General features: G+C 45.9%; 1 protein-coding gene and 1 pseudogene across 1 annotated transcript in view; both read right to left on the bottom strand.

Annotated features, from left to right (window-relative positions):
- Window positions 1–2,693: 2,693 nt before the first annotated feature.
- The window catches only part of snrkb (SNF related kinase b), a 49,794-nt gene continuing 29,911 nt past the window's right edge, over window positions 2,694–22,576 (bottom strand). The window contains exons 3-6 of the mRNA XM_066649130.1: window positions 16,296–16,437; window positions 9,814–10,026; window positions 9,096–9,212; window positions 2,694–7,319 (exon numbers count right to left, since the gene is read on the bottom strand). Coding sequence (XP_066505227.1) covers window positions 6,125–7,319; window positions 9,096–9,212; window positions 9,814–10,026; window positions 16,296–16,437 — 1,667 coding nt within the window. The 3' untranslated portion in view covers window positions 2,694–6,124. The remainder of the gene's footprint in view (window positions 7,320–9,095; window positions 9,213–9,813; window positions 10,027–16,295; window positions 16,438–22,576) is intronic.
- LOC136673144 (RNA-binding protein 25-like) overlaps window positions 21,960–22,576 on the bottom strand; it is an 880-nt pseudogene continuing 263 nt past the window's right edge.

Raw genomic sequence — 22,576 nt, 5'->3', positions numbered from 1 at the left:
AACCAGTCAATGATTAACAGATGCGAATGTTATCCCTGCAAATATGGATCTTGTTTTTTATGATTTCTAATAATACACAATGCTGCCCTTAAGGCTTTTTTATGCTGCTGCAAAGACAGAGATGGTTCTACAGTCTGGTTACATTTGTGCGCAGGTGCAGACTGTGAAAACTGCATATTTACTCATACCCTAATTTCTTTCACAGAAATACGTTCACTGAGCTAAAATCCAGCTCTGTTTATTGGACTTCTTAATCAGATTTCTAGACCTTAAACTGATCGACGAAAGCACCATACAGTTTACATGAGCACTGGAATAATCAGATAGTGCAGAAATCGGATTGAGATTGGATTATTAAGTGCAAGTAAATACACTCAATGACACAGTGAAATCAGATGTGCTACAGTCAGTAACTATGCACCTATAGGCATGGGCAACATACGTTTTTGACAAGGACATGGTACGGGGTCATCTCAACAAACAGTCCACATTCGGTAAATCATATATCAGTCTTCCCCCTAACTCCGGCCGTCCCCTAATTCCGGCCACTGCCGTATATGGTGCAATTCCACTCTCTCTCTTCGCCAATCGCATTGTGTAAAACAATAAGACGTAAGTTCACGCCTTAGTAGGGCATTTAAACATCAGTCTCGCAAGAAATCACACATCTAAACAATATTTAAGTGCCTTTAACAGTGTTGTAACTCTTTGTGTGCAAAACTGCATGTGGAAAACAACACATTTCCATTTCGCGACAGATATTTCCCTCAGTGTAAAAGTTAGCTTAGCGGTTAGCTTCCTCTTCACTGAGGGGAAAAATCTACCTCCATTTTAATCCTTACATGTAGAGTACGGATACCAACGCAGGACAAACGTAATCTCATTGTGAACCTCTCAAAACCACTGAATGTGGTAGCAACGGTCTCATTTGACTGTCACAAGCAGGGGAGGTGACCAAAGTTAGGGGGCGCTAGTAATCTTAGCAGTATTGGCACCTACTTAAACAAAAGCGTCTTTATCTAAAAACATATTTTATTTCAAAGTCAAGCAAGTCTTGGACATTAATCTACACACACACAACTCCTGAAAAATGTTGATTTGAGTGAGTAAAGTACTTCTATTTATTTACAGTTGGCTTAAGGTTTCTGATGTTGTATTGACAAGTGGCCGGAACTTGGGGTAACTACGCTAGCGTTGGTACCCCTAGTTCTGGCCACTTTTAAATAAAATATCAGAAATCTTCGCCAACCGTAAATAGATAGAAGGACTTTACTCACTCAAATAAGCTTTTTCTCAGGACATGTGTGTAGATTAATGTCCAAGACTTTATATAAAAACATTTTTTTTTTCAAAGTCAAACAAAGACGTTTTTGAGTATTTGTGCCCCCTAACGTCGGCCACCTCCCCTGCTTGAGACAGTTACTACCACATTCAGTGGTTTTGAGAGGTTCACAATGAGATTACGCTTGTCCTTGTGTTGGTATCCGTACTCTACATGTGAGGATTAAAATGGTGGTAGATTTTTCCCCTCAGAGAAAAGGAAGCTAACCGCTAAGCTAACTTTTACACTGAGGGAAACATCCATCGCAAAATAGAAATGAGTTCCACATGCAGTTTTACACACAAAGAACTACAACACTGTTAGAGATACTTAAATATTATTTAGATGTGTGATTTTTCGCAAGACTAATGTTTAAATGACCTAAGGCGTGAACTTACGTTTTATTGTTTTACCCAATGCAACTGGCGAATAGAGAGAGCGGAATTGCACCATATACGACAGAATTAGAGAACGGCCGGAGTTAGGGGGAAGACTTATAGTGATGTCAGGTTAAAAGCCAAGTGTTTTAGGGCCATTAAATTACAATATACGCTACATACGTGACATATATGCTGCGGAAAATGTCAGCACCGCCTTCCTACGTCCCTGTTTGACTTCCAGACGAATTGATTGACTCTTTTACGTTTGACTTCACCATTATTTCCTGGCCATTTTAGTTTCAACTGTTTGTCGTCAGATTTTAAAGTAATTTGGACGTGACGCAAAGATGAAGATTGTTGGGGGAGAAGCATTAGAAGCGTACCCAAATTGTTGACTGTTTGCATGATCCAGCTGCACCCAATTAAACTGAGACTTGAACATTCCTGGGGACAAACGCCCCCTTGGCGTCTCCTGCCAAAACCCACCCTCATTCCAAAATGTTGCCTGTGCCTAGTGGGGACCTATATTATATGTGGAGCTCATAGTGGTGAGTGAGTGGAATTAAAAGGTGGGGGGTTCTAATAAGGTGGCAAGTGGATGGCGAGTGTACACTAAGCTATACCTGAGATAGTGAGCTAATGTTACAGTACAAACACTTAACACTGTGCTGTTTCTTTCCTGAAGTTAGCTCTCTAACCCAAAGTGTAAGTCCACTCCGTGGTATTTTAAAGCTTTTGTTTTTAAGTCATAAGAAAAAATGGAATATGGGTTATACGTCATCACACTGAACTGTATTATAATGGACTAGGGATTTTAGCACCCAAAACATATCACACACACGCTGTACAGGTATCAGATATGAAGTGTCTTAATATCCTGCATTTCAGCTTCATTCTACTGTATCCTCAAGCAACCAAAGGACTTTGCTAGCAGCAGTAACTGCCTTATGAAGCCTCGGTTAGCGTTATGCACATGTCTAGCAGTTGCGTTCCGTTGCCTTCACTAAATTATACATGCACTGCTGAAGGGTGCTTTAAAGTGCATCTATTATAAGTAACCAAACTGCATTAATCACACCAGGGCTGCAATGAATGAGTCACTGTGCTGTAGAGCGTTGTACTGATGGTAAATAAAACACATCACTTTTACCGCCTGTTTTGCAGTGTGTATGTATAACGAAATCAACGACACACAAGTGCACATTTGGTTTAATCAGTTTTAATAAATAAATATAAAAATAAATTAATCTCATTGAGACAGAGACATAGTTGTAATAAGGGTCAATGGGACTATAGACATCCAGCTGTCATTCTCCCGTGCGGAGCGTTTCCAGCTGGTCGGTAAACGGGAGACCCGAGTCAAATGAGAAAGTCTGAAACAAAGGGTGAGGGGTGAGTGAATAATGGTGACCACGACTTAGTTATAGCTTTCTGCGCTTCTGTGTCAAGTCGAATATTCACAGAAGGCCCGAGGTCATTAAACATCTTTGAGTAGGAGGAGTACAGGATCAGGTTCGCTCTGGTTTGAAGGCCTGGAGGCTAATGGGGTTGTAGGCTTTAAACGTGGATTTCTGTGGCATGAGTCTCGTTGGGATCGGAATCAGTGATTCCCTTTGTTCTAAATAAACAACTTTACTTGTTTTTAGGTAAAACCTCTCTCAAATGATTCCCGGATGGAGCCAAAAAGGGTAAAATGCTTCAGAAGATCCGCTTTGCGTTCCTTAAAGAAGCTTTTCAAGAGCTAGTTCACTGAGACGTGATGAAGCTTTTAGAATTTTAAGAGCTAGCGCGTAAACGTGAAAGCTTGGTACTAGATAACGTTTTCCTAAATTAACATCAATTCTTAAACAGTTCATTCATTCATTTTCTGCAACGCCGCCATCACACACTCACATCTATGGACATCTTTTGAGTCGCCAATCCACCTACCGACATGCGTTCGAACCTGAGCCCCTGGGGGAAACCCGCACAGAGAACACGCTTGAGTTTGAACCCACAACCCCATTCAGCAACTTCTACTTGTAAGAGCTTATCTTAAATGGCTCCAGTTGCCTAGAGAATAACCCAAAATGCTATGTTCATAAAGGTTATTCCACAGAGGGAGCTCTGATCCTGAAGCTCATCTCCTTCTCAACAGAGTTACTGGCTGAAGACCTTGACCAAACTAAAGAGCCGTGAAGAGGTTGAACAGCTACGGTTTGGAAAACAGAAGCCATTTTTAAGAATACATTTGGAATATTTAGTATTGATCCATCGCTATAGGTTTTCCTCAAAGCACCTTTTACATAATACAGTTCACCGGCTGCTGGAGACAGCTTATCTGTGGTTTGTGAACGGCTGACAGTGCCACAACTTTGTTCTCTTTGCACCAGTGACATTAGTAAACACAAACGTATTTGATCCAAAGGAATACGATATCCCACAATCAGCCACATACAGGTCACCGAGAGTACCGGAGGACCAATATCCACCAGTGTTAAAGCTACCTTGACCAAGTGGATTTGGGCTATTAAGAGGTGAACTTCTGAGTGACGCTGACTTACAGACCTGGTAAGTTGAGATGTACACAACATGGCATCTAACCAATGCTAACACCATTCCCTAAGCTTAGCCTCATTCAAGTTCTTGTGCTGTTACAAGACAAAATGTAAGCGTTTGCGTTCTAAACATCGTTCTACATTTTCGATTTCTTTAGGAATGTTTTGTTCGTCGTTCACTGTAAGAGGTCTCATGACAGAGGGGAAGAGCTACTTCCATCAAATGGTATGTTAGATCAAACACAATATCATGTCAATAGCATATACATAGATAACAACACATGCTCAAAAGAATATATACACACTGTACATGACCAGACGTGTCCGCTGACGAGCTTATAGCGAGAGACTGTGCTTGCCCAGCAGTCAAGATGCACCCCGAGGCCGAAATATAAATCCAGGATGATACAATCTAGCTGTTCCGCTCTCTCCAGAAGGTCCTCTCATGTTAAAAATGAAATAAAATAAAAGCAAAACAATGAATGATATGACGTCTTGTCACCGTGTTTCCAACATACCCTTAATAAGGCTCTGACACCATAAGAATCTGAATATTTCCAAGGTTAACCATACTTGGTATTTAAAACAAAACGTCAGAAAATAGCTTCAGGAAGACCAGTCTTCTCTCGTCAGATAAAGTCCTTTTCACAGAAAGTCTTTGACTGTAAGCTCTGTTCAACTCTTTTTCCTTGGAAAAATATACCACACAGTCCAGTCTTCTCCCTGGTCAACCCAGCTAGCGTGGCGTTAATGCTAGTCTAAGCTAATGCTTCATGCTACCGTATCAGTGCTCCCAAACAGCAGAATTCTCAAGTCTGCCTCACATGCATCCCGGCCCTAATAACCCCCCGCACATACACTCTGGCCTGTAGAACAGGGATAGAAGCTACGCACCTTCACATGAAGAACAGAGCAGGACTCTCCCAAAGGCTGCTCAGCACCATACTGAGTTTTATATGCTCTCTAATACGTAGTTAAAGGTAACAGTGTCTCTGTGAGGCTTTTAGGAAACCTACCATGGTTCCAGTTAACTTGGACTCCAAATATTTCTGGGTTTTTAAACACAATTTAAAAAAATAATTCAACACCACGGACTAAAACTGACGACATTTTTGCTACACGGCTAATTAGCGATGAAAGCTAGGAGTGCTCAGTTAGAAACGTATATGCTAACTGAGGACTATGCTAACTAAACATATGCTAGCCATGTTGCCCATGTAAAAATGTAATAAATCCAAAATATATTCTAATTATGTTTCGAAATACACAGTCATAGGAGAATACTACGATAGATTCCTTGTGCGAATGGACAGTGAGTGAAGAAACAAGGAGCTATGACTGTGTACATTAAAAATACTTGGATATATATTCCATTTTCATATGGGAGCCTTTGATCAAACCATTTGTTTAGTATCTGCTCTACGTGTCAATACACTGTCATATTTTCCGGTGAAGCTCTGCTCTTACAGTGCAAAATGACAAGCGATTGTATTAAACAGGGGGCTCTTACACAGGCAAGACATAATCTAGTTCTAATAAAGGTCACTGAGATAGCACACAACGCAGCGAGTGGCATCAGTAGATACAGGTGTTTATATACACGGTAGCGCTAGGAGGTTAGCCGCCATACAGGAAAGCAGCGGGAATGCTGGGTGAGGGTGGGGCATATGCAAAGTAGACTGAGTGCTCTTAGAGCACCTCCAAGGTCACGGTAAGTGAGGTGGACACGTGCTGTGTCCTTAACTACTGGGGATGTGAAGACCCTGATCCACAAGCGAGCCTTGTCTGATGTCCGAGAAGGTCTGGACAGCCAGCATACACAACAATGGTCCGTTGGGAATGGAGCAGTGTGGGAACGGGAGGGGCTCATTCTGTGCTTTATTTTTCTACAGCACATGGCAACAGTTATACTGAGCGAAGGGAAGCAGTTTTTCTTTGGAGGTGGGCTGGATGTTGAAGGACAGGGCTTTCTCACACAGTGGGAACTGCAACAGTCGGTCTCGCAGGTTCACGTTCTTGCTCTTGATGTCCGTGGATACCCGCTGACCCTGTTGAGGTTTGGCCTGAGTCTCCTCGGTTTTCTCACCCTCCCCAACTGTCCTGCGCATCTCCACTCCATCTGGGCCGAGGTCCACGCAGTGGTTCTTGGGCAAGGATCGGGGTGAGCTGCAGGGGGCAGAGATTACGCCTTTATCAAGCAGCTTTGGCTTGGAAAGTGTGTTGTTGTTGTCTTCTAGAGTATCTTTGGAGGACTCGCGTTGGCCCAGGCAACACTGCACAGCGCCAAGTCTAGGTCCTGGTACGTCAAGCTTCTGGAAGCATCGGTCCTTCTGTCCCTCATCTTCATCTCTATCTGAGACCTTGCCAGGTTGGTGAGGAGCGTTCTCCCATCCTTCTGTTACCGGTTCCCCTTCGTGGTTGGTATCCTCAATCAGATACTTGGTCTCCTTTTGTTTTATGGGTAGTTTGTTAGTGTTCTCCACTTGGTGCTCTTCTGTCGCTCTGTGGAAACTAGCTGATAAACCCCCTACGCCTTGAGACTCTACTTTTTTGCCACTTTCCTCTTCTTCTACTTGAGGCGCCGCATCCTCTTCCAGGATGCAACACCTCCCTCTGTCTCCAGTCTGCCCCAAAATCTTTAATGTCTTTGATGCTGAGCAACGTACGTGAGAAGAGTCTGAGGTTGGTTCTGTTGACACGACTAGGCTGGGTATGGTGGGCTGTGGAGCAACTGGCTGCAGAGCAATTGTTCCACCTTCTTCCACTTCTTCTTCCTCCTCCTCCTCCTCCTCCTCTTCCTCACATATCTGTTGTAGGGCTCCAAGGCTTTTAACTGCTGGGGTTGGATCTGGAGCTACAGCCCGGAGGCTGAGACCCAGGCAGGAGTTTGGGCTGGCAAAATCGCCAAAGGATCCGTCCTGCCGGCTTGATTTGGGAGCTAGCAGATCTCCGGACTCGCACACTCCGCGGCGGGGGAGCCCTGGAGACAGGGAGCCTAGCTGAGCCAACGTAGCTGCTCTCAGAGGATCGACCTGTGGGCTGCAACCTTCCACCAGGTCCAGTGGCTCAGATAAGGGCCTCCTGTTGGAGAAAAGGAGCAAAAAGAGTTCAGTATTTCTTAAACTCTAATGTTATAGTTAACAAATATGAACATGTAGAACACTCAATGGGGTAAAAGTGGACTCGTCGATGGCTAGAGCTCTTCAGAGTTTAACTCACGTAGACATTTATTGATTGCTGGTTTAAGACTGTCAGGTTATTGGGGTCGGTGGCGTGAAGGAACAGTGCTGTTTCCTCCCTCAACATGTACAGGGATGACAGGATGCTACCTCAGGTGTGTGTGTGTGTGTGTTCACTGGTATGCATGTGTTATATGCACAGGTTAAAACTTCACTGTACATTGTACAATGGAAGTAAAAGCATGTTTATCACTTAATCAAATTAAGCAATCTCCTTCCTCAGAACTGGGGGATGTGTGCATACCTGAGTAAATCCAAACTGTGTGTTAGTGTGTTCCTAACAGAAGTGCAAGGCGTCCTATGCTGAATGCAATGAGATTTTCCAAGTGAGTAGAGGTAGGTCAGATGGGTAAGTTTTAATTTCTTGGTTAAATCAGAGAAATGGGCGGCACGGTGGAGCAGCAGGTTAGTGTCACAGTCACACAGCTCCAGGGGCCTGGAGGTTGTGGGTTCGATTCCCGCTCCGGGTGATGGTCTGTGAGGAGTGTGGTGTGTTCTCTCTGTGTCTGCATGGGTTTCCTCCGGGTGACTGTCTGTGAGGAGTGTGGAGTGTGGTGTGTTCTCCCTGTGTCTGCGTGGGTTTCCTCCGGGTGACTGTCTGTGAGGAGTGTGGTGTGTTCTCCCTGTGTCTGCATGGGTTTCCTCCGGGTGCTCTGGTTTCCTCCCACAGTCCAAAAACACACGTTGGTAGGTGGATTGGTGACTCAAAAGTGTCCGTAGGTGTGAATGTGTGAGTGTGTGTTGCCCTGTGAAGGACTTGCGCCCCCTCCAGGGTGTATTCCCGCCTTGCACCCAGTGATTCCAGGTAGGCTCTGGACCCACCGCGACCCTGAACTGTTTAAGGGTTACAGACAATGAATGAATGAAAATCAGAGAAATGATAAAATACATGTCATATGTTACCTATATTCTTATTTTCTTGTTCAAACTGGTAGACTGTGACTAAATAAATATCTGCAGTTTAATTCATTCATTGTCTGTAAGCGCTTATCCAGTTCAGGGTCACGGCGGGTCTGGAGCCTACCCGGAATCACTGGGCGCAAAGCAGGAACACACCCCTCACAGGGCGACGCACACTCACACATTCACTAACACCTATGGACACTTTTGAGTTGCCAATCCACCTACCAACATGTGTTTTTGGAGCATGGGAGAAACCCACACAGACACAGGGAGAACACACCACACTCCTCACAGACAGTCACCCGGAGGAAACCCACGCAGACACAGAGAGAACACACCACACTCCTCACAGACAGTCACCCGGAGCGGGACTCAAACCCACAACCTCCAGGTCCCTGGAGCTGTGACTGAGACACTACCTGCTGTGCCGCCCTTGTAGTTTAATTAGTGGGACGTATTTACCTCTTTGCTTTAGAGTAAACCTAAAGAAGCCAACTGAGATCCCAGACATGTTTCGGCTGATGCAGTGCATTTTTAAAACTGTGTAAATTAGAGATGAATCCAGTGGGTTAGAGCTCTGTGGGACCCCTAACAAATCAACCAATCAAAGCAGAACATTCACTGCTGAACGTGATAATAGCTCATGGTTTTGAAATGCAAAACGCAAAACTCCTGTGAACGCTTCTGAAAGCTGGTGTTTGTGCGAGACACTCACTGTGCGTGGCTTTGCTCCAGAGCGAGGCCGTTCTGCTCCTGTTTTTCTCGTAGGATGCGTTCTCCCAGCAGGAAGTACGTGGCTGTGATGTGGTTATATCTGTCAGCCTCCAGCGCTCTGTCACACACAGAGAGAACTATTACACACCGAGCACAAACACGGCCGGCGTCAGGTTATTTTTGACTTCATAAATAAAGCTGCAGTAGGTCAGGGAACACCGCTGTCTCAGAAAATGATAAACAGATTCACAGCTAATAAATACAGTCAGCCTTTAGGGGATACACATTAACGATAGTTAAAATGATATTAAATATTCAACACTGGTTTCTGCAAAGTGTTTAGATTAACAACTGATTTTATAATAAAAACGAGAGTGGCATTAAATTAGTTTCACAATAAAATACTAATGTTGTGTCTGGATTACTGAATTATTCAGTCACCACTGGGAACTATTACAAATGTTGCAGTGGCACGTCGTGGTTAAAGTGATTCCAATTCGGTTACATTTTATTTTATTTCAGAGAAATATTTAACGTCTTGGCCCTGGCCCCAAGTGAGAGTCGCCGAGGCAACGTTCGCAGTAAAAACTCCCTCCGAATGAGAGGACGTTAAACTAATTCTCTTTCATTAAACATTCGACACATTTTCGCAACAGATGGCCGTTACCAAGTTCAATACTTTGATTGTGTGCCTCAGTAAAACCATGAACGGTGCTCACTCCTGGATGGTGTCTCTGTCCGCGATGCTGCCGCTGCTCATGGCCTGCAGGATTAGCTCATGTTCGTGGGGGGACAGGCTGCGGTGGGAGGTCAGCGGGGCAGCGCTGTGGCCGGAGGGCGAGGGGTCAACACCCTGGAGCCACGGGTGGGCTTCAATATCAACCAAAGAGGCACGCTCTGAGGGGTCCCTCTGCAGCATCCTAGAGATCAAACTGAGAGACAGAGACATGTAAGTTTTGTATTTATCATTTTAATATTAAATGCTTCTATTGATGTGGATCTGAATATGGTGGTGATGGTAGGGGAGGGTGTAAAGGATCATTCATTCATTGTCTGTAAGCGCTTATCCAGTTCAGGGTCGTGGTGGGTCCGTCAGTCCTCACACTCACGGACACTCTTCAGTCGCCAATCCACCTACCAACGTGTGTTTTTGGACTGTGGGAGGAAACTGGAGCACCCGGAGGAAACCCACGCAGACACAGGGAGAACACACCACACTCCTCACAGACAGTCACCCGGAGGAAACCCACGCGGACACAGGGAGAACACACCACACTCCTCACAGACAGTCTCCCGGAGGAAACCCACGCAGACACAGGGAGAACACACCACACTCCTCACAGACAGTCACCCGGAGGAAACCCACACGGACACAGGGAGAACACACCACACTCCTCACAGACAGTCACCCGGAGGAAACCCACGCGGACACAGGGAGAACACACCACACTCCTCACAGACAGTCACCCGGAGGAAACCCACGCGGACACAGGGAGAACACACCACACTTCTCACAGACAGTCACCCGGAGGAAACCCACGCCGACACAGGGAGAACACACCACACTCCTCACAGACAGTCACCCGGAGGAAACCCACGCGGACACAGGGAGAATACACCACACTCCTCACAGACAGTCACCCGGAGGAAACCCACGCCGACACAGGGAGAACACACCACACTCCTCACAGTCACCCGGAGGAAACCCACGCGGACACAGGGAGAACACACCACACTTCTCACAGACAGTCACCCGGAGGAAACCCACGCCGACACAGGGAGAACACACCACACTCCTCACAGACAGTCACCCAGAGCGGGGTATAAAGAGTGATATGGTATGATAGGGAATCTATAGAAAGTGAGACGAGAGTGAGATGACAGGAGAGAATTGAGTGGTAGAGGACTGGCAAGAGGAGAAATTGAAAGAGGGATGGAGGCAGAGAAAGAGAGAGTGAGAGAATGTGTTATTTCGACTCATCAGAGCGGAACGAGTAAATCAGAAATGGAAAAAAAAAAATCTCATCTTCACAAACACACTTTCTTTCTCCGACCTTCCGTCTCTTTTCCATTTCATTTCACCCCCTGTCACTTTCTCCCTCTCTCTCTCCCCCTCCCCATCCCTCCCTCTCTCTCTCTCTCTCTCGGTGCTGATAAATATCCACAGCCTGGCTGACAGCTAGACACTGCTATTTGCATATGCGCATCTGGCTGTGATAGGAGAACCAATGAAACAAAAGTGCTTATCTCACTGCTCATTAATATTCATAAGCACCTGCCGAGCGCGACGACGCGAGTGGAAGGAATGTGAAGACGTAGTGAAAGTGCATTTACATTCACTGCACCATAATCTTTTATTTACTCTGAGTGTTTTATCACATTGCGGTACTATCCTCCCCAAAGCTAGAATGTAATCAGCACAGCCAGCAGGGGGAGTCAAGGCACTCTTCTCTGTGTGTGTGTGTGTGTGTGTTGTGGGGACTCACTACACTATGATGTGAAGGTATGTTCCGACAGTCGTTGTAAGGTTAGGGTTAGGGTTCGGGTTAATGTTGGAGTGAGTCTATGTGAGGACCAAACGTGTGTGTGTGTGCGCGCATTGGAACCAGTGGCTAATTTAGTGTAATCAGTCCAGATGTTCCCTTCCCCTTCCCTGCCCTAATTCTGGGCCTTCGCTCCGGGCCTCTTTCCCCTCTGATAGCCAATTAGTGCTCATCTGATCTCAGCCCAGCTTTCTGGAAGAGCAGTACAGTCTTCTTGATCATGCTCTTCTACTGATTTGTGAGGTTGGAACTACAACAGCACGAGCGCAGAAACAGAACCAGAATCGCCCCAGTGCTCGATCAGGTCTGTGTGGCTTTGGGACGAGAGCCAACCTGGAATCACTGGCAGCAAGAGACAGGAACACACGTCATCACAGGAGCATTCTTCTCCAGATATAACTCTGGTGGTGGATAACCGTCAGCACGGTGTTTACCTGTGATCAGAGCAACAGAGGGGGGCGCTATAGAGCTCAGGTACTGGCTCATATGTAGCCGCTACTCATTTGATGTTTGGTGTGTATTGTTTTTCCTGTAGGAAATGTGTATATAATTACAGCAGATGGGCAAAGGTTTGTGGCCATCTGCTCGTTCTGTATTTCTTCTGAAATTAAGTGCATTAATGGGACATTTGTCTCTCTTTGCGGCAACAGCAGCCCTCTTCACCTACGAAAGCTTTGGACTAGATCTTGGGACATTTCTGTGATACATCTGTCTTCTCCTTCAGTGACTGCACTGCTCTCATTTTACAATGAAGCATTTCTATAGAAGAGGTACACGCTCATACTTCAGATTCATTTACTTTAAAGGGAGAAGACATATGGTGAAAAAAGAGAGAGAAAAGAGTGAGATGAGAAGAGAGAGGAGAGAGCGAGAAGAAAAAAAGAGAAAGAAAAGAGTGAGGAGAAGAGAGAAAGAAGAAAAGAAAGAGGAGAGAGTGAGAGAGAAGAGAAGAAAAGAGAAAGAAAGCGAGAAGAAAAAAGAGAAAGAAAAGAGTGAGATGAGAAAAGAGAGACAGGAGAGAGCAAGAAGAAAAAAAGAGAAAGAAAAGAGTGAGATGAGAAAAGAGAGACAGGAGAGAGCGAGAAGAAAAAAAAGAGAAAGAAAAGAGTGAGATGAGAAAAGAGAGACAGGAGAGAGCAAGAAGAAAAAAAGAGAAAGAAAAGAGTGAGATGAGAAAAGAGAGACAGGAGAGAGCAAGAAGAAAAAAAGAGAAAGAAAAGAGTGAGATGAGAAAAGAGAGACAGGAGAGAGCAAGAAGAAAAAAAGAGAAAGAAAAGAGTGAGATGAGAAAAGAGAGACAGGAGAGAGCAAGAAGAAAAAAAGAGAAAGAAAAGAGTGAGATGAGAAAAGAGAGACAGGAGAGAGCGAGGAGAAAGAAAGAGAAAGAAAAGAGTGACGAGAAGAGAGAGAGAGAAGAAAAGAAAGCAAGAAAAAAGAGAAAGAAAAGAGAGAGAGAGAATGAAAGAACTGTCCAGCTTGCACATCCCTCAGGACAAAAGTGTTCCAGCTGGATGTGAAACATTTTCCCATTAAAGGACTTTTTTGATCAGGGTAAAAATCATGTGACCTGGTCACTAAGTGTGGCTTTGTGGTTCAGATCAAATCTGTCTCTCTCTCTCACACACACACACACACACACACACACACACACACACACACACACACACACACACACCAGTGTGTCAGCTGATTCAGACCCGGGCCTCCCTCTGAGATCTGTGCTTCAGGGTGTTTTCTCCACAAATAAACCCACCACACACCCCTCACAGTGTAAAAATAAACTCCCAAACCCCAACCTCACATGATCCCTGATCCCTGAACTGAGGCTTTTACAAATGGATTGATGAACTGGAACCCCCCCAATAATGTTGTTCAGCTAAGACATGTAAGACAGCTAGGAACTGGAGCTACAATGCTAACATGGCTAACAAGTCACGGTTTTTAAAATGTGTACATTAACTAACCCACAAGCCTCATTCATCGCACAGTTACCTCAGCTCAGGCCGAGCATTTCAGTAATCTACAATAGACGTGATTTATTATTTTTCTGACACTGCATGACACAGCATTCTCTGCTAACAAATGAGCGCAGCTAATAGCGAAGATTACATTTTGTAAAGAATGTTTGTTCATTTTTGTATATTGTGTGTCAGAGCCCACAAAATTAAGTCAATGATTCCAAAACCTCTGAGCGCCAGAGGAAAAAAACTAAACCGAAATACAATTTAAAAAACAAAAGCTTTAGGCTAACTGACTACATATGGGGCAGGGGAAACGGACCATGGTTTTCTCCTAGATGAGACATAAGATCAGGAAAGACCAAGGGGATTTTAGCCTCCTGCTGCTCAACTGTGTCTCCTCAGATAGACCTCATGTGTGTCTTGGACTGTCTGTGAGGAGTGTTCTCCCTGTGTCTGTGTGGGTTTCCTCCGGGTGACTGTCTGTGAGGAGTGTGGTGTGTTCTCTCTGTGTCTGTGTGGGTTTCCTCCGGGTGACTGTCTGTGAGGAGTGTTCTCCCTGTATCTGCGTGGGTTTCCTCCGGGTGACTGTGAGGAGTGTGGTGTGTTCTCTCTGTGTCTGTGTGGGTTTCCTCCGGGTGACTGTCTGTGAGGAGTGTGGTGTGTTCTCTGTGTCTGCGTGGGTTTCCTCCGGGTGACTGTGAGGAGTGTTCTCTCTGTGTCTGCGTGGGTTTCCTCCGGGTGAGTGTCTGTGAGGAGTGTGGTGTGTTCTCCGTGGGTTTCATGTAGTCAATCTCACTAATGAGATACTCAAATCTCAAAGGCTCTATAGACATGCCTTTAAAAGTAAGGGAAGTGGAAATGCTGCTGAAAATGCTTTTGAACCAAAAGCCCTGACCTGACAGCATTTCTAAATCAAGCCACAACGTCAGCGGACCCAAAACTACAAATTCCAAGAAGACTTGGCACACCTTGAGCTATGTCTTCTCACTAAGTCGCCTCCAATAACCTTCAGTTCCTCCGTTCACAGCTTCTGATTGGCTAATCTCACCTCCCTCCTGCGAGAAGGGTCTGTAATTGGCTGGCACAGATGTAAACAGCTGGAGTACGGCATGTTCAGGTTGTTAAGCTGGTGTAAAGTTTAGCGAGAGTGTGACGGAGACGCTGAGTGTTGTGAAACTGCATCCGGCAGGGAACTGCTGCCCAAAGCTGCATTCCACACTGAGACAGAGTCGACTGAAGAAAACACACACTTCACCTCGATTACACAACTCCAGCCACAGAGCCAGAGGAGGACCACTGTAGCTCTGCACTCCACACTGAATAATCAGACTGTGTTCAATGTGCTGTGGGTTGGATCACTGCATTAGGAACACCTTAACTCATATCTACACTCATTGTCCTTTTTATCAACTCCAGTGACCGCCCAGGAGCACTTTATAATTCTACAATCACAGACTGTAGTCCGCATATTGCTCTGCATACTTTATTATCCCAATTTCATTCTGCTCTTCAACACTCAGGACCCCCATAGAGCAGGTGTGATGTAGTGGTGGATCATTCTCAGTGCTGCAGTGTGTTTGTGTGTTGTGCTGGTGCGAGTGGATCAGTATCACTGCAGCTCTCAGATAATCCACCATACAAACATTACCTGCTGAGTGGGGGTCCTGGCTATTGGAGAATTGTAGGACTACAAAGTGGTCCTGTGTGGTCAGTGGAGTTTGTAGATACAAGGTCTGTGTTACTAATCCTACACTATGGACGGCACGGAGGCGCAGCAGGTAGGTGTCGCAGTCACACAGCTCCAGAGACCTGGAGGTTGTGGGTTCAAGTCCTGCTCCGGGTGACTGTCTGTGAGGAGTGTGGTGTGTTCTCCCTGTGTCTGCGTGGGTTTCCTCCAGGTGAATGTCTGTGAGGAGTGTGGTGTGTTCTCTCTGTGTCTGCGTGGGTTTCCTCCGGGTGACTGTCTGTGAGGAGTGTGGTGTGTTCTCTCTGTGTTCTCTCTGTGTCGGCGTGGGTTTCCTCCGGGTGACTGTCTGTGAGGAGTGTGGTGTGTTCTCTCTGTGTCTGCGTGGGTTTCCTCCGGGTGACTGTCTGTGAGGAGTGTGGTGTGTTCTCTCTGTGTCTGCGTGGGTTTCCTCCGGGTGACTGTCTGTGAGGAGTGTGGTGTGTTCTCTCTGTGTCTGCGTGGGTTTCCTCCGGGTGACTGTCTGTGAAGAGTGTGGTGTGTTCTCTCTGTGTGTGCGTGGGTTTCCTCCAGGTGACTGTCTGTGAGGAGTGTGGTGTGTTCTCTGTGTCTGCGTAGGGTGTTTTCCTGCCTTGCGCCCTGTGATTCCAGGTAGACTCTGGGTTACAGACAGTGAATGAATGAAGGGTATATGCTGTGTTGGTTATTGATGGATACAGGGGATGTGCTGGGTTAGTTTTATGGCAGATATACAGCACTGTGCAGAAGCTGTAGACAGCAGAGATTATGAGATTTAAAAAGCTATTTATCAGAGCAGTAAGTGTTTATTTGCTAAAAAACAAACAAACAATCAACAAATAACCCCCACATTAGAATAAACCCAATCACACACACCGCCCCACACTCACTGAGAAGGCATTAGGTTAAATATATATCATTATCTTAGGGGCCTAAGACTCCTGCACAGTGCTGTATGTGGGGTGCATTAAACCATATATGAACTTTATTCTCACTCTTCACACTCTGCAGAGACGTGGTCCGGGACGGTGTATCTGCAGTCCATGATCATGATGAGCGTCTCGCTGTCGTTGGTCTCCTGAAACGGCGGGCGGCCACACACCAGCATGTAGAGGATCACACCCAGGGACCAGATATCTGCAACACACACACACGTCACATCTGATCAGACCGGACAGTGATTCAGCTCCGATCTGAGGCATGAATCTGTCAGAACGGCCGCGTGCGTCATCAGGAAGACTGAGCGTGAGGAGTGGGCAGGAACAGAGGAAGGAATCCAGCTGTGGCTGTGTCCTTACATAACACACACACACACACACAAACATGACAACAGCTTCAGGAGATGATCAGGCGAGGAAATGAATAATAAAAACAAATTTTATTATGTTTATTGTTTTTAATGAAGTTCCCTGTGTGTGTGTGTACATGTTTGTTTGTTTATTTGTTTAGTTCTTTGTAAGTACCAAAATATCTTCTGAATGATGAAAACACGAACACCGCAGGGACATCTGGCTGCTTTCCACAAGAGCAACTCTTCAAAAAGTATAGCTTCGGCCCAAAAAATAAAGGAAAAAATGTTGAAATGTTGCGAAATATAAATGAGAATGCAAAATTGAGCTCCAAATTCAAATCCAATAATTTCATTTGCAGTTTCACAGACTCCTACTGACCATTCATTTACACTGTGATTTTAGTGCTTTATGATTATTCATTCATTCACACAGACACAGGGAGAACACACCACACTCCTCACAGACAGTCAACCAGAAGAAACCCACGCAGACACAGGGAGAACACACCACACTCCTCACAGACAGTCACCCGGAGGAAACCCACGCAGACACAGGGAGAACACACCACACTCCTCACAGACAGTCACCCGGAGGAAACCCACACAGACACAGGGAGAACACACCACACTCCTCACAGACAGTCACCCGGAGGAAACCCACGCAGACACAGGGAGAACACACCACACTCCTCACAGACAGTCACCCGGAGGAAACCCACGCAGACACAAGGAGAACACACCACACTCCTCACAGACAGTCACCCGGAGGAAACCCACGCAGACACAAGGAGAACACACCACACTCCTCACAGACAGTCACCCGGAGGAAACCCACACAGACACAGGGAGAACACACCACACTCCTCACAGACAGTCACCCGGAGGAAACCCACGCAGACACAAGGAGAACACACCACACTCCTCACAGACAGTCACCCGGAGGAAACCCACGCAGACACAGAGAAAACACACCAAAATAAATGTAAAAGAACTAGAACAGAGTCTCTCCAGTTTTCTGTGCTACTAAATTTAGCTGGAATTAGTAGCTCAATGCCACATTCTTTGGTTATTAACTCTACACAATGCTTGTGGTTCTATGCTCAGAGGAAACACACTGCAGTAAATGTCTGTGTGATGTCTGTGTGTGCTGCAGTGATCCTGTGTTACCTCTGTGTAACTGTGAGAATGTGAGAGGGACTGATAAGGGAGAGAGGTCGAGCTCTCTCTGACTCTGTTAGCCAGGGGAAAGAGCTCAACTCTCACCCATTTCTCACACTCAGCAGATCTGTGTGTGAAAGGAAAGGGAGCATAGGAGTGTGTGTGTGTGTTTGATTCTGCATAAGAGTCATGAGAGCAATGTGTGCAAATGTTTGTGTATGCTAAAGGGGATGCTGTATAAAGAGAAATCATAAAAGGGTGTGTGCGTGTGTGTTCGCGCTCTTTGTAGGAACAAAAAGTTCAGTAAAGAGAAGAACAGTGTTATTGTTAGCTCAGCTGAAGTCACTGTTGGGACAGTAGCATCTCCCAGTACACACACACACACACACAAGCAAACCCAACCACACATATGCACACACACACACACACACACATGCACACAAAAACACACGTGCAAGCACACACACACACACAAAGCCCTGTAGTTATGTAACTCTGATTAATGGGTCACTGAAACGTTTTCCTTCTAGCTTACACACACACACATACACACACACACAAAGACACACACACACAGTTATTTATAAGTTGTGCTGGACCTGTAGAAGCTATTTGTGTCTAAAAATTCTCTAGAACTTGAAAAGTTATCCAACAAAAGCTAAAAGAAAACAGGGCGCGTTGGAGCAGCTGCTCATGGCCCTGAGCTCCCGGCGCTGAATGCCGTTTACCATCTACAGGAGTAAACTGGGCTGTGAAGCTGGGCTGGGGTGTGTGGTGTGATTCCTCCGTCCACTGTTCACACACTAACACTGTGTCTTCCTCGTGGGGACCGCAGCTGGTTACATTTTAAGGTGAAGGTGTGTCTCAGGGTTAGGTTTAGGTTAAAGACCAGTGCTGCACTTGCAGCAGCTCACATTAAGTCTGTGGTGCGGCTCCACACTGTGAACACAGGTCGGTGTTAGGTCCCCACAATGCATGGAAACAAAGTTGTCTGTGTCACTCCGAGTTTGCTCTGGTTCAGGTCACAGAGGCCACACTCGTTTGTGAGATCAGTCTGTTTATCTTTCACTGTTTCTCTTCCTCGAATTTCTCCACCTTTCTGTCGCACTCGCTTTCCATTCTAATCACTCACTGTCACTCTCTCTCTCTCTCTCCCTTTTCCCCCTCTCTCTCTCTTTCTCTTTTTCCTCTCTCTCTCCCTCTCTTTCTCTTTATTTCTCTCTCTCTCTCACTTTCCCCCTCTCTCTTTCTCTTTTTCCTCTCTCTCTTCTCTCTCTCTTTCCTCTCTCTTTCCTCTCTCTCTCTCACTTTCCCCTCTCTCTTTCTCTTTTTCCTCTCTCTTGTCTCTCTCTCTCTCTCTCTCTCTCTCTCTCTCTCTCTCTCTCTCTCTCTCTCACACACTTTTCCCCCTCTCTCTCTTTCTCTTTTTCCTCTCTCTCTCTCTCTCTCTTTTCTCTCTCTCTCTCACCCCCCCTCTCTCTTTCTTCTTTTTCATCTCTCTCTCTCTCTCATTTTTGTCTCATTCTTATTTCTTTTTTATGCTCTTATTTTTCTCTTTATCTTCTGTCTCTTCTGATAATGCTTGGATCCTCCTTCTCTTTTTATTTCTCTCTCTCCCCTGCTTTATAAAATATGGCAGCAGATGGTGTTTGTCTCTAAAGTAGATTTCTCTCTCTGTCTCTCTCTCTATCCCCCCCTCTCCCTCTCTCTCTCTCTCTCTCTCGTTGAGTAACGTCTATATTCATTAACAGCGTTCAGAGACAACACTGCTGATGTTTCCAATCTTCACTGCTCATTACATCACTCAGTAAATCTCAGCTCTCCTCCCTTCAGTCTGATCCATGATCAGTTCTGCTGCATTTAACCAGACTCTCACTAAGGAACTCACCTACAAACTGATCTGAGGACAGTACGGAGTGACCACACAGGCTCATCAGACACAAGCACATAACACAAACACAGTGGGCTTAGGGCGCTGCACTTATAATGAATGGAAAACTGGCTCCGACAGGCAATCAGTCCACACACACACACACACACACACACACACACACACACACACACATTCAGTAGAAACACCACATTTCACTTCTTCTACTCACAGCCCCCACCCCCTAAACACCGGCCAGTTCCCAAACACACCTTTGGAATGTCCACTCACTCTGTACTTTATTACTGGGACCTCCACGTACAGGTCACTGGACATCCTCCACACAGCAGCTCAGGAACTGATCATCGCTGAAGGGCTAGAGGACGTCTAACACAAATAACACATCAACACTATCCTCTATCTGTTCAGCAGGAGGGGTTTCTAATAAAGTGGCCGGGGACCTGTGGACTCTGTGGAGTTAAAGCTAATGACGTTCAGTGAAGAGAGGGCAGTGACACTGAGATTTCGGGCCAGATTTAATATTTAATAACTACAGATGTCTGAGGCGGCTCTGACATTTTCTTATTAGATCACACTCAAGTGTAAACACGGATGATGATGGATTTATCATTATGTTACACACACACACACACACACACACACACACAAGGGCGCGTGTGTGTGCGCGTGTGTCGAGGTTATATAATGTGACAGTTGTGTGTGAATGGGAACAACTTCAGACCTGAGGGGCTGTTTTGCTCTCACTGTCTCTCTCTCACACACACACACACACACACACAAACACGCAAACAAGAGGCAATGTGATATATGTGTGTGTGTGTGTGTACCAGAATTAAATCACATTGTGAGGACCAAAACTTGTTTACACACTCTCCTTGTGAGGACTTGTCTTCCTTGTGGGGACCTCCAGCTGGTAAGTCTCCCAAGAATGTGTCCCCATAATACACAGATACAAGATTGCTTGTGTGTGTGTGTGTGTGTGTGTGAGTGTGTGTGTGTGTGTGTTCTTTACCCTCCATGTCCTTAGTTTGTGTCAGATTCAACACATCACTGAGCTTATTAAAACACAGCCTCCCAACACACTGATTAGAGATGCTCCAGAAATCACACACACACACACTCCAGGTTTGTATACATTACACACGCACTTTAACTGGACAAAGGCTGCTCTGTGAAACTCTGCCATGAACCCGAACACTCCCCAGATCCAGGACATTTACTGTGTTCAGCAAAAGCTTTAGAGGCATCTGAGACAATTCTATTTACAGCCATTAATCTTGGCTCTGAGAGTTTATCTTCCAGGGAAAACACTAAATGCATTGGCACTATCATCAGAATATCACAAGTTCACCCCTCAGCGACGCCACCGTCCTCCATGAGTCCATTAGATAACAGTCCTCTCTTTCTCTCTCTCTCTCTCTCTCTCTCTCTCCCTTCTCTCTCTCTCACTGTCTCTCTCTCCCTTCTCTCTCTCTCTCTCCCCCCTTCTTCTCTCTCTCTATTCTCTCCCTTCTCTCTCTCTCTCTCTCTCCCTTCTCTCTCTCTCTCTGTCTTTCTCTCTCCCCCGTCTCTCTCTCTCTATCTCTCTCCCTTCTCTCACTCTCTATTCTCTCCCTTCTCTCACCCTCTATTCTCTCCCTTCTCTCTCTTCCCTCTCTCTCTCTATTCTCTCCCTTCTCTCTCTCTCTCTCTCTCCCTTCTCTCTCTCTCTCTGTCTTTCTCTCTCCCCCGTCTCTCTCTCTCTATCTCTCTCCCTTCTCTCACTCTCTATTCTCTCCCTTCTCTCACCCTCTATTCTCTCCCTTCTCTCTCCCTCTCTCTCTCTTCCCTCTCTCTCTCTATTCTCTCCCTTCTCTCTCTCTCTCTCTCTCTGTCTTTCTCTCTCCCCCGTCTCTCTCTCTCTATCTCTCTCCCTTCTCTCACTCTCTATTCTCTCCCTTCTCGCACCCTCTATTCTCTCCCTTCTCTCTCCCTCTCTCTCTCTTCCCTCTCTCTCTCTATTCTCTCCCTTCTCTCTCTCTCTCTCCCTTCTCTCTCTCTCTGTCTTTCTCTCTCCCCCGTCTCTCTCTCTCTATCTCTCTCCCTTCTCTCACTCTCTATTCTCTCCCTTCTCGCACCCTCTATTCTCTCCCTTCTCTCTCCCTCTCTCTCTCTTCCCTCTCTCTCTATTCTCTCCCTTCTCTCTCTCTTCCCTCTCTCTCTCTCTAATCTCTCCCTTCTCTCACTCTCTATTCTCTCCCTTCTCTCTCTCTCTCTCTCTCTCTCTCTCTTCCCTCTCTCTCTCTCTATTCTCTCCCTTCTCTCACTCTCTATTCTCTCCCTTCTCTCTCTCTCTCTCTCTCTCTCTCTCTCTCTCTCTCTCTCTCTCTCTTCCCTCTCTCTCTCTCTATTCTCTCCCTTCTCTCACTCTCTATTCTCTCCCTTCTCTCTCTCTCTCTCTTCCCTCTCTCTCTCTCTAATCTCTCCCTTCTCTCACTCTCTATTCTCTCCCTTCTCTCTCTCTCTCTCTCTCTTCCCTCTCTCTCTCTCTATTCTCTCCCTTCTCTCACTCTCTATTCTCTCCCTCCTCTCTTTCTCTCTCTCTCTCTCTCTTCCCTCTCTCTCTCTCTCTTTCTCTCTCTCTCTATTCTCTCCCTTCTCTCTCTCTCTCTCTCTCTCACTGTCTCTCTCTCCCTTCTCTCTCTCTCTCTCTCTCTCTCTCTCTCTCTCTCTCTCTCTCTTCCCTCTCTCTCTCTCTATTCTCTCCCTTCTCTCACTCTCTATTCTCTCCCTTCTCTCTCTCTCTCTCTTCCCTCTCTCTCTCTCTAATCTCTCCCTTCTCTCACTCTCTATTCTCTCCCTCTCTCTCTCTCTCTCTCTCTTCCCTCTCTCTCTCTCTATTCTCTCCCTTCTCTCACTCTCTATTCTCTCCCTCCTCTCTTTCTCTCTCTCTCTCT

Source organism: Hoplias malabaricus, chromosome 17, assembly GCF_029633855.1.
Source record: "Hoplias malabaricus isolate fHopMal1 chromosome 17, fHopMal1.hap1, whole genome shotgun sequence".
Lineage (NCBI taxonomy): Eukaryota > Metazoa > Chordata > Actinopteri > Characiformes > Erythrinidae > Hoplias > Hoplias malabaricus.
Note: the sequence above shows the minus strand (reverse complement) of the source record. Positions and strands in the feature narration are given on the sequence as shown.